This window comes from Dunckerocampus dactyliophorus, chromosome 9, assembly GCF_027744805.1.
Source record: "Dunckerocampus dactyliophorus isolate RoL2022-P2 chromosome 9, RoL_Ddac_1.1, whole genome shotgun sequence".
Taxonomy (NCBI): domain Eukaryota; kingdom Metazoa; phylum Chordata; class Actinopteri; order Syngnathiformes; family Syngnathidae; genus Dunckerocampus; species Dunckerocampus dactyliophorus.
The window spans coordinates 29,778,139-29,791,307 of record NC_072827.1 but is presented as its reverse complement, the minus strand read 5'-3'; the positions used below and the strand labels follow the sequence as shown (position 1 = coordinate 29,791,307).

General features: G+C 39.5%; 1 protein-coding gene across 1 annotated transcript; it reads left to right on the top strand.

The window, feature by feature from the left end:
• Window positions 1–5,435: 5,435 nt before the first annotated feature.
• Window positions 5,436–12,287, top strand: rsph1 (radial spoke head component 1). Its single transcript, XM_054787351.1, has 7 exons — window positions 5,436–5,588; window positions 5,712–5,825; window positions 5,888–5,993; window positions 6,074–6,164; window positions 7,838–7,973; window positions 8,644–8,715; window positions 11,367–12,287. The coding sequence occupies exons 1-7, from the start codon at window positions 5,538–5,540 to the stop codon at window positions 11,574–11,576; spliced, it is 780 nt and encodes a 259-aa protein (XP_054643326.1). The 5' UTR covers window positions 5,436–5,537; the 3' UTR covers window positions 11,577–12,287.
• Window positions 12,288–13,169: the final 882 nt, after the last annotated feature.

The window sequence follows — 13,169 nt, the reverse complement described above, 5'->3', positions numbered from 1 at the left end:
ATAGCGCGAGACAAGGGGAGGAGAGAGAGCAGGAGAGCGTCATTCCCTTGAGTTAAATTCCACTGTGACCTTATGGCATGAGATCCATATATTTTCCCAAGCTACAGCGGCACTTCAAAAAAATTGTATTTTGACGATACATGACCTTAACGCATTCCAGATGTCTGTTTTTTATGTAAAAGTACAACCTTAGTCAGAAGCACCATTGTGTCAGTATTACGTGAACTTTAGCACTCCCGTGTGGCTGCGTTCCGAAACTGCGTCTTCTTTTGCCACGTGGAGTTTCCTTTGATGTTTGCTGCACACTCAATGGCCACTTCGTCAGGTACACACAATGATGTCAATACAAATATGCCTTTTACAAGAAAGTCGCATTCATTTAGCAGTATTCTGGTAGGTGTTTGCAGTGGTGAACCACTTGCATTGCGTCATACTGAGAGCGGTTTCGAACCATTTGTTTGGTTTATTCAACTACCTGAGCAGTGCAAAATGTTAGAAACACCTCTCAGTATGATGCAGTGCAGCTCTACATTACACTATTTTGCATCAATGACTTTTAGATGGAGATGGAGCCTGTTTGTGAGCACCAAATGTGAGAAAAATTGGTCATCTCCCTCACTTTTTTGCTCCACTTTTGCGAGAAGATGCACTCCAAGGGTCCAATTTTTGTCATGACGTTACAAAGGAGAGCCTCCTTCCTCATGGTAAAAAAAATAATAATCAAAAAGGCTTTGCTACACATGTTAAAATAAAGACACAGACATGGGAGCGATAAGTTTGATCATTTTTCCCTTCAGCGTATAGGCTATAACCTAACATGCTGCTGCTGTTAAAATGTGACTGTAATGTCACATTTGTCCCCCCCGTCATTCATTGTTTATTTTGGCTGACTGTAGTTACTTCTATGCAGATCGTATTACCTCCCCAAAGATCCAAGAAGATACACGGCATAAAGATGTTTGACATTCTCAATTTATATAACAAGCGCTGTCATTTGGGGTCGGTAATTACTCGTCCACTTAACGTGCTCCACTCTGGCCTGTTCCATCCTCAGGATATGAACAAATGCACATACTAGCCCTGACCTCGCTGAGGTACTGTGCTGTTAGCTGTGATATAACAGCATTAACGTCACTGGGCTTCCTGCTTTGTGGAAACATGCATGCAGTCTTTTCACTGGGCACAAGTATATTGTGTGATTTTAAAGGGGCTTTTTGCAACCGGCTCAAAACCTAAACCAAAAAATAGATTCAGAGCACCTGTGCCTAGCATACACTACCAGTCAAAAGTTTGCAGAAACTATACCATGTTGTTGTATGAGAAAGTGTCTCCAAACTTTTGACTGTAGTGCATGTTACCATTAGAGGTTTGAAAGAGCAAATTGGAAAAAAAAAACGCCCCCCTTGATTGTGGAGGCCCCCATGGATCAATTCTTGGGCCCATCCTATTTTCTCCATACCTCATCCCACTTAATACAGTATTTAGAAAGCATGGAATCTCCTATCACGTTTATGCAGATGACTGCCAGATTTACTTCCATCTTACGAGAAATGACCATGCCCCCCCCGACACCCCTGCTCGAGTGCTAAGTGACGTCAACATCTGGTTGGCTCACAATTTCTTAAAGCTCAATGAGGGGAAGACGCAGGTTGTCCTCCTTGAGCATACCGGCACCCTTTTGGACTCGGGCCCCTTCAAAAACAATGCACGTCCTACAGCCCCCAGCCTTGGCGTCATAATTGAAAGTGATTTTAAGCTTAATAAACAAATCGACGCCATTGTAAAATCCTGCTTTTATCATCTTGGGGTTTTATCTAAAATCAAATCAATTTTATCTTTTCGACATTTTGAACAAGTCATGCATGCTTTTATTTGGTCATGTCTGGACTACCGTAATGCGCTTTACTCTGGATTGAGCCACAATGGTCCCTCTCTCGCTTACAGTTAGTCCAGAACGTTTAACTTTTAACAGGAACCAAAAAGAGGGAGCACATCAGCCCAATTGTGGCCTCCCTGCACTCATTGCCTGTTCGTTTCAGAAGTGATTTCAAGATGTTGTTGTTTGTTTTTAAGGCGTTGAGTGGGCTGGCCCCTCAATAGATTTTCATGTTTTTAATGTTGTTATTTTTATTTGATTTATTCATTTTTACTGTATTAATTTGTACTTTTACTCATTTATTATTTTAATACATTGTGCAGGTCTTTGGAAACTGTTTATGAAATAACTTGGATTGGATTGGATTATAGCAGTTAATTGGTACCAGACCCGACCGCGCTAAATGAATTTCCATGATATAAGATTCAATGATAATAATTGCAATATTTTCGTAGTTAGACCATGGAAGACCTGTTCATGACTTTCTAAATATGGGTTTTAACATCATTAGAGCCCCGTAGACATGAAATAACACATAAATAACACAAATTCACGTATCACAGTTGGGTCTGAAACCAATTAATTGCAATAAACGAGGGACGACTGTAAATATTAGCGTTGCTTTTAAGCGGGGGAGAGTCTGCAAGCACAAAAGTATTTAAAAATGGATGCTACGGTTGCTATATTACCGTGCACCGGTGCCGTTATGGTACCGAGGTTTGGTACGCTTCCCTGCTCATAAAGTGTACCTCAATACTTTTTTCTCACATGATAGTGGGGGAGGTTTTGGATTATTTTTAAGTAAACTGTCTCCTCTGTGCCATATTTACATGCTAGAGGTTGAAAGGTCAACATGTTCTGCTGTTATCTGTAAGGAGGAGTCATCTGCTTGGCTTCATAACACCAAAAATGACAAAACAAGAGAGCGAGAGGGGGGCTTTACTTCTCCGAATTCACCGCCAATCTTTCTTAATTGGCTGCCAGGTCAGGTCATGTGCCGAGCCACTTAGCCCAGATACACATGGGAGGATGCCAATCTGGATGAGGACTGAGGAGATAGACTCGTGGTGCTGCGTGGAGGGCTGGTAATCAACAGACACGTTGATTACTGCTGATGAAGACAGCACTTCTAATGTGGCTTATTGCAGCTGCATGCATGTTTGCATCTTCTGCTGCTGTTGCAAGTTACCTATTTGTGTTTGGAGATCTGCAAGTGCTGCTACGCTCCTGATCAAAATCTTAAAACCAGTTGAAAAATTGCAACAATTTGCATTTTGCACATTTGGATCTTAATGAGGGTTTAAGTAAAGCTACAATATGCAAAAGCGAGAAGGGGGGGTGAGACAAAAAGTACTTTGAAAAAGTAAGTTATTGAAAACAACAATTAAACTGAAATAGGCTGTTTATCAGCTGATCAAAAGTTTAAGACAATCGCTAAAAAAATAACAAAAAACTCTCCAAACCAGAACAAAAAATGTTCTCAGTAGGACTCACCCACCCTTGTTGTTAATCACTTCCATGCCAGTAACGTTGGAAGCCATCTGGACCGTCAAGGTTACATTTTTCTCATCAGAGAGTAAAACTTTTTTCCACCTTTCAATGTCCCATGTTTGATGCTCCCTGGCAAAGTCTAAACAGGCTGTTTTGTGGCGTTGAAGGAGACGAGGTCTTTCAATTTGTTTTTTGTTTTTTAAACCCTTTTCCTGCAGTCGGCACCAGTAAGGGCCTTAATGTGGGTGGAAGACCGCCCTGTGTCTTGATGGACAGCCAATCGGATCCTCCGGCTTAGCGCAGGTATGATTTTTTTTTACCATTTGACTTTTTTGTTCCATAATGCTCAGGATCTTTCAAAAAATGTAGAATGACTGATTTACTGCGCCCAACCTCAGCAGCAATGCCACGCTACAAGAGACCTTGCTTATGCAGCTCCACAATCCGACCTCGTTCAAAAAGAGAAAGCTTCTTAGCTTTAGCTATCAGGAGGGCATGACAGTGTCAATGCCTGACAGAAAATGAAAATTTTGAACAGATTTTGGCTTTTATAGCCTGTGGTCTTAAACTTTTGATCAGCTGATAAACGGCCTATTTCAGTTTAATTGTTGTTTTCAATAAATTACTTTTTCAAAATGCTTTTTGTCTCACCCCCCCTTCTTGTTTTTGGATATTGTAGCTCTACTTAAAACCTCATTAAGATCCAAATGTGCAAAATGCAAATTCTAGCCATTTTTCAATTGGTCTGAAGATTTTGATCAGGACTGTAAAGTCAGCGTCATGGAAATACATCCATCTCCAGGTAGATAAATACCATGACACGACCAAGGTTAATGGGAGGTACACACATCAGTGCTAGGCAGAGCTCAAGGGTATTTTTCTAGTCTCTTTCCACTTTTACATCACTAATCGGCTCCGGCTCCTGGAGGTCTTTTATGCTGTTGTTCGAGCCTGCTTATTAACAGTGCAGTGTGAGGTGGAGGCTAATAGATTTTAGGGCAATTTACTCTCAGAGTGGTGGAGACTTAAGTGTTCAAAACAGTGTTGTTGATATATTCCATCCTGCATAATGTGCGTTAACATGGCGTGATAGACTCAGCAGCAGCAAGGAGGCTAATGTGTTGATCTTTCCATCTTTTACTGATGTGCCCTGAAACAAAAAGGCTGTCGAAAAGGTAATTGCAAAAAATATATAGATTATATGTAAAAGCAATATGTTTTAATGTTGGATTATTTATTTTACATATTGTCTATATTTCTAATATGTTTTGTATATTATTTTATATAATTTCACATTGTATTACTGTTATTTAGTTTTATTTTACTTTCTTATTTGAATTCATCATCTCTGCACTGGCTGGTTTTGTTTTATATTCCCCTTTTCTGTTTAAAAGTCTGTCAATTGAAAAAGATATATACTGTCAGTTTTGATTTTTTTTTTTTATTTCTTTTGTTCTTACCGATCCTTTGTCTCGCGTGCAGTTCTCTTAAGTGACACTAGAGAGTGCTGTGAGCCACCGTTTTATACTTAAAAGGAATTCCAGCTTTAACTATTGATTTCGCCTGTAAAGTTAAAGCAGTGGTGCAAAGTAAACATTTGAACTGTAAAATGATACAAAGGCGTGGATTAAAAGGTGTAACAAGGCCTAAAGTATTGAAAAACGAATACATTTGGATATGAAAACGAATGACTATGTTTGTCACGTGATCCACCGTTCTCATAGCAACTGTAAACACAAACGAGCCGGTTTCACTAACACTATTATACAGTAATTAGGGAGGAAAAGATTGTTCGCCGACTGGAATGGTTAACAAGATAGCTATTTTTAAACTACCGTATTCGTTTATAAACAGTCCTAATCGAAACGAAAGTACAAACGAGAGAAATAAACTCAATATGCCCAAACAGGTTGCGTACAATATCAAAGCGTTTAAAAATGTAAATGTATACCCGTCATGGAATGTTCATTTATTTGACGATCATGACTGTGTTCGTGGGGGGAAAACACGCGCATACACAAAAAGGATTGTAAATGTAAACAAATATATTTGCTAACTAATGGAGACTTCCGGTTTTTAAGCTTGGGGGTGTTTCTACGCCTCAACACCTCAACTTGGCACAACTCCTTAACAAAACGGTCATTTACTACGACTTTTAACCACATTTATCATGTCCGACATCGACTCTGACGAGTTTGACGAGGAACGCAATAAACTCGGGGTGAGATAACATATTTTTACTTTGTTGTTATATGGTACCCTAGGTAACGCTAACTTAATTATCGGCAATCACGCTAAGAAGCTTGCTTTTGCCTTTTATTTGTTGATTTTTTCATTGGTGCAGGAATATGAAGGCGACCGAAACGAAGCGGGAGAGAGACATGGGACGGGAAAAGCTACCCTGCCCAAAGGAGACGTGTATCAAGGACGATATGAACATGGCAAAAGACATGGCAAGGTATGACCGATTGTTACTGCTGTCAATGATAAATACACGTGCCGTGTGCGTGCTGTCACCAGGGAACATATCGCTTCGTCAATGGGGCAAGATATGTAGGAGACTATCATCAAAACATGAAACATGGACAAGGCGTCTTCTACTACCCTGATGGATCCAAATACGAAGGTGTGTGTTAAGAGTCGTCTCTCATGATGTCACGAGTGGTTCGAGGTTTGAATTGAAGACAAATAGGACTTGTCACCCAGGCGCTTGGTCGGAAGACCTGAGACGGGGCTATGGTGTTTACAGTTATTCCAACGGGGACACGTACGAGGGAGAGTGGCTGAATCACATGAGGTATTGCTGCACTTTCACCATCACACGTCACTTCAAATTGGATTTTGGTGATATTTCTAAATTTGACTTCATCTGTTTCAAACTGTCACCATCATTAAACCTTTATTAACCGCGCTGGTAGTGTTTTCAAGAGATTCAAGATTCAAGAGAGTTTTATTGTCATGTGCATGGTAAAACAGCAGTTATACCATGCAATGAAAATCTTATTCTGTTCATTCTCCCAAGAAAAGAAAGAAAACACAAGAAAGAATAAGAACATAAGAAACAAACACATAAACATATATACCAATAAATTAAGCAACAACAACAGAAGAGACATTAATACGAGTAAATAATACAAATAAATAAATAAATAAAGTGCTATGAGTGTGTGCGTGTGTTGCGTGCGGTGTGTGCGAGTGCTTCGTTGAGAAGCCTGATGGCCTGTGGGTAAAAGCTGTTTGCCAGCCTTGTGGTCCTGGACTTCAAACTCCTGTAGCGTCTGCCTGACGGTAGGAGTGTGAATAATGAGTGTTGTGGATGTGTGCTGTCCTTGATGAGGTTGTGTGTTCTGCGTAGGACTCTAGTTTTATAAATGTCTTGCAGTGAGGGGAGGGCTGCCCCAACAATGTTCTGTGAGGTCTTGATCACCCGCTGGAGTGCCTTCCTATCACGTGTTGTACAGTTACCGTACCAAACAGTGATGAAGGCGGTAAGGACACTTTCGATGGTGCATCTGTAGAAGCAACTCAGGATTGTGGTGGACATGCCAAATTTCCTCAGTCTTCTCAGGAAGTACAGTCTCCTTTGGGACTTCTTCAGAATTTGGTGGGTGTTGTGAGACCAGGTGAGGTCCTCGCTGATGTGTGTGCCAAGGAACTTGAAGGTTTTCACCCTCTCCACCTCAGTCTCATCAATAAACAGGGGTCTATGCGGCTCCTTTTCCCTTGTTCTTGGGTCGATGATCATCTCTTTAGTCTTATCTGTATTGAGAAGGAGATTGTTAGCACGACACCAAGCTATGAGGTCCGCCACCTCTCTTCTGTATGATGTTTCAACACCACCAGTGATCAGTCCGATGACTGTAGTGTCATCTGCAAATTTTAAGTATACTGTCACGTTGTACAAGTGTAAAAAGAAGTTACACCCTATTACTCCTCGACTTTGCAGTGTAGACACTCTGTTCTTCTCGCATACGCGTATGAGGCATATGCACTCCTTTCCCCAGTTCTGTACCACAATGTCTCAATCATTTCCTTTTCTGGTTTTGTGTCATCAGACATACAAGGTGTCCACAACGCACATAAAAACTGCATTTACATGGGATTATGTTAAAGATTGCATGTATCGAACAAAGAAATGGAACATAACAACCTGACGCAAAAGACCAGTGATGCCTTTAGCACCCTTGATGAGGCTTTGCTCCAGCAAACATGGCAAGAAATCCACTGCCGTCTTGCTGTGCTTCATGCAACTATAGAAGAGTTAATTAGAGTTAACTTAATGAACTTTGTGTGACTGGTGAGTTGTATTTTCCTTTGCTTTCAGGGTCTTCCGCTGTATTTACGTTTTTTTTCAGTGAGAATAGTGTTTTGCAAATCACATTTAAGCATTTAACGTTCTTATTTGGTGATATTTTCTGTAACGAGAAAAAATGGATGGCTTTGCTTGTTTTTTGGGGTTTTTTTTGACAGACACGGTCAGGGCACTTACCGTTACCATGACACTGGCTCGGTGTACACTGGAAAATGGGAGAATGGCAAGATTCAGTCCACTGGAGAGTTCATCCACGCCAACCACAGATACAGCAGTAACTTTGTCGACAACATCGTAAGTTGTGTTTTGTATTTCGGAAAAAAAATACATTCCTCAGCACATACTCAAATGCAAGAGCTGCATTAGAAATGATGCCATTACAAATACAATAATGCTTAGTTTTGAGGGGAGTAGTTATTTAATAATATGTTTGTTGCTATTGTTAGCATCAAACCAAAATGCAGTAAATATAGATATAACAAGAAGTGGACCAAAAAGAAAACCTTGAGGCACTCCACAGTTGTTCATACCCTGGCCAAACTTTGTATTAAAGTTCATTTTTATTTAGTGACTGGGTACCTAGGAAAAAAGTATAAGTATCAGTATAAATTACTCTTTAAAACCACAGCAAAAATACGCCGCATCTTACAGACGTTTGCCACTTTGTGTCATTTCCAGCCAGAAGAAATAATTTCACACAAAATGTGGCCGGACAGAGTTTGACTCACTGTAGCCATGTTTGGAATACCCCAGGGTTCTCTTTTTGACACACTTCTTTCCATGTCTGCATGGCAAACTTCAAATTGTACAATGCATTCATCATTTTTGCCTTAGCTTTAGGTGTAAAAGCACATCAAATAATTCATCATTGATTAGGCCGACATGTTCAGGTTTGATGAGTATTCATATGTTATTAATAATTCTCGTTGTCAATTATAATCCAGCTCCTGGTCTTTATTTGCAGCCATCTGGCCCAGGGAAGTACGTGTTTGACATTGGCTGTGAGCAGCATGGTGAATACCACCAGATAGAGCAGGTAATCAAGCAACAGTGCGTTGACTCATTAGCGCTGCAGCCGCTGCCTGATGTCAATTCTCTTCCGACTAACAACGCAGACAATGGCCATTGAGGAGAACGCTAAAAAAACAAAACACCCATCGATGTTGTTGTTTTTCAGTGAGCATCTGCCGATTCTTAGTACGTTTTTAACCTACGAATCTGCACCAAAGTTCCTGGATATAAATTTCCATCATCGTCAGGTTCAATTCTATAACCATATGAATTATTCTGAAGCCGAAGCAGAAGAGGAATTTGTCTGTGTTGCTTGTCTTGCTGTCTTGTCTTAGCTTTAAAGAGTGCTTATTATTACTTTTTTTTTGTTACTATGGGAACAGTTTCTTTATTTGGAGTACCGTATATTCAGCTGTATTGTATTAAAGCGTATTAGCCTTTTGCTGCAAGGTGTAACTTTATATATACATACTTTATGCTTCCCTTTTAATTTGATCAATTGCATGTTATACAGCAAATCTTGCAAAAAGAAAAAAGGAGGCCAAAATATGTACCCCCTCTAACTTCAGCTGTGATTAATGAAACTACTCCAAATTCACCACTTTTGTCACATATGACCACAAATACCTGCAGAATAATTCCATGATTTTAGTACATCGTCTGAGAGTGGGGATGGGTGGGTGGGGGTGTGGGGGGTCATTTATGCAGCAGACACAGTCAGGCAGGTGGAAATAATGCGTACACCCCTCATAACATGTTCTGGTTGATAGTGTTGGCAATTTCTGAATAAATACTATGATGTTGCTCAAGATGACCAACAGAGGGCGGATTTTTAAAAGACATACTGTACCCGGATAAATAAATATGATACCCTGTGAAAAGGATGAGTTGCAGTAAATAACCATTGTTTGCAGTATTGTATCACAGCCTACCATCGGAGTGAAAAAGGTGAAATTGAGCCTGGCAGTGTGCTGAAATGCTCTTATACTGTAGATTACTGTATCAGAAACATATTGATCCTAATTAAAGCCTGTTTGAATCAAGTACTGAGTATTTAGCCTACGTTTAGCTGGCAGGCTGATCACCAATCTACACTTTATTACAAGGAGAAGGGTAATAAAAGACACGGTCAGATGGTGCAGTGAATGCTATTAACTTGGGCGTCACGTCATGTGCAGAATCAAAAGGATTTATTAATGTCTCGTACAACAATACCAATATTTGACAATCAGAGCCTGACCGTAACGATCCACATTTTGTTTATTTTAATAAGCTAAGATCATATCCAAGCAAGGAAACTCAGCTCCGCCCCCTCCGCGGAAGGAGACGCACTTCCTATCAGGGCTACCTTCTTAGGCACGACACCGGTACTGCTTAAAAGGACCAAAATACGGCAAAATGCTGTTAAGTATGACATGTTATCATGAATGTACCTGTTAGTACATGGTTACGGCGTGGATATGAAACCATGAAACCTTGTTGGAGGTGTTTTAATAGCTGTCTTTGTAGGCAGGGTAGGTGTGTCTCTTTTATATCTTTATATATCTTTTTGCACAAAAAGATATATAGCACATATTTCACATAAGGATCGTGGATGATGGGCAAAACTAAAAAAAAAAGTGCTGTTTTTCTTTTTAAAAAAAGTCAAATGTTGTTATTGTAAGGTAAGAATTAGGGCCAATTGCTCAAATTTGATTAGTAAATTGAGATAGAATTTGCTTTAAAGAGGCTAGATTTAAGCAAAATGAGATTTACGAAAGTCACACCTGGTTTATCGCGGTTAATTGCTTCCGAACCTGACCGTGCTAAGTGAATTTCCACGAAGTAGGATTCAATATGACTTTCTAAATGCGTTTTTTAACATCATTAGAGCCCTGAAGACATGAAATAACACCCCTATAGTCACCTTTAAACTCCTATTCTTTGTTTACACCACATTGCAAAGGCTACAGGCTCACTGCAGGGACATAAGAGACGGCCGACACTAAGCTAGTAAGCTACCAAGCTAACTCGGTAGCCTCTCCAATTTACTCATTCTAAACTTAGTCTTTCAAACGGAGCGAGGAAGAAGGAATGAAGTTTAATAATCGTACCCATTTAGCTTGTCTTTAATAACAAAAAACACAAGCTTAAATGAGATTTTACGGCCAGATTTGATCTAATAAATCTTGGTACGCGCTAGGAAACTTACAGTGCAGCCTTCACATTGGTCTGAAATCAGCAAAACTTTAGATTTTATATTGTCTGTGTGTGAGTCTGTTATTCAATTTAGAAAGTTAGGTAACCAGGAACTCTTAACTTAAGACAAATATTCCTAATCTGTAGCTGGGGGGGTAATCGAAATGAAGTTTTTAGCTTGTTGTTTTTAAAAAACAAAAATATCTTTACAAGAATTAATTTGACAAACTTTCTTAATTATTAAATATGAGATTATCTTTACAAGAATTAATTTGACAAACTTTCTTAATTATTAAATATGAGATTATTTTTCTCATGTAAAAATTGCTAGCTAAGATTGAAAATTGAAACTATTTTTTAAAAGGGGGAATATTTTACGTTCTTGAAATGTTGTTTTTGCAGTGCACATTGTCGCATTTTCTTCTAAAATGGCATCTGTATAAGCCACAATACAAATTGTAAATGTTTGATGATATATTCTTCTTCCACATATTGCAGGACAGGGCTGAAGGCGACTGGAATGAGCAAGGCTCCACTACTGTTCTCAAATGGTTTCCTAAATGTATCACAGGCCTGACTCAACAGGAGACAGACGCTCCACCCGAGGCTCCACCTGAGGCTCCACCCGAGGCTCCACCTGAGGCTCAACCTGGGGCTCAACCCGGGGCTCAACCCGGGGCTCCGGCCGAGGCTTCACCTGAAGCTTAGCTGTCCCAACTGGATCCCACAAGCAGCCTTGGACCAACCTTGCCATAGCTTTCATGTACCAAACATTCACGAGGTCAAGAGAAGAAAAAGGCCCCTTACAGTTTTGGATAAGTCGTACCTAAAATGTCACATTTACATCGAAACAATACAAAAAATTGCTATGAATGAACACATTCATGCTTTCTCTTTTTTAGCATTCTTTTTTTTCAGGACTGAGCTGAGATGGTGCCACCTTTGTCCCATCCCAAACAGCTGAGGAATCATAATTTAAGTTTTTATAGCTTCAGCACCCTCCCGCGGTTAAAGACCATGTCTAAATCGGTTTTGTGTTTGTTTTTGTCACCTGTATTGCCACACTGATTGCAAAATATTACATAAAATAAAATATATAAATGTATGAATTAAACAAAAAATAAACTGAAATAATGTCATAATAATTACATTTGGTTCAAAAGATCGAATGTTGGACGTTAGTAAATGGTAACAGTCATTGTACTGTCATGAAAAAGCATTCATCTCCAAAAATGTTTGATTTTTCTTCTCTAAAAAATGAACCAAATTGTTCCTTTTTGATGTAACATGTAATTTCATGTATTTTGGGGGTGTTACCCCCCCACCAAGCTTACTATTAATCCATTTGCTAAACCAGGGGTGGGGAACCTTTTTTTTTAATAAGGGGTTTTAGTTTTTATCAGTTCCTCTCAGCAAAACCTGTACAAAATCTGCGCCTACAAGCCGTTGCATCCCAAATGTGCAATAAAGTACTTTTGTAAAACCTGGTGTTGCATTTTTATAACCGGCGTCACAAACATCTTTCCAAGAACAGATGACATAACGCCTCAGCCTCGAGGCACTCCTTGGAGACGCTGTTAAATAACTCAACCTTTAGGCTCACCTTTGGCCCATCAAAGTCCCCCTTGAAGACGTGTGCGTTGAGAAGACTCTGGATTCGCCTGGAGCAGCCACAGGTGCGCTCTTGCTTTGGGACGTCGACCGAGTGAAGACTGGAGCTGATGGTGAGTGACCCTGTACTTGACCCCTTTGTCAAATCTTTCAAATACAAAATAAAAATGTGAAATATATTTTTTTAATGTTGCACTTTAAAAAGAAAAACAGAAATCTAAATAAAATTTTAGATTGTCGCTGTGCAACATAGAATACGGTATCTTCAAAATGTGTGCCGTTTACCTCAGATTTTTTTTTTTACATTCCCAGAAAAAAGTACAAAATGTTTTTTTTTCAAAAGTGTGTCTTTCCAAAAATGTATCTCCAAAATCTCCCAATGTCTTCTTTTATGACCCTTTTTAAATCTTCCCAATAAAAGAATTTGAAAATACTATTTTAAGAAAAAAATGTTATCCTTACAAATTGGGAAAAAAGAAATGAAAAAGCATATTGCACAAAAAGCAGGTGCAATATCGCAGTTGGATTATCAATATCGCGTTTTTTCAGAAATTCTAAGTGACATCTGTTTTGTGGCCCATTACTCGTCAAAACATACAGTAAATACATGCCCTGCGATTGGCTGGCGACCAGTGCACTAAACCCCGCCTCTCCCAAAGTCAGCCACAACTACCTTTTGATTTTTGTGAA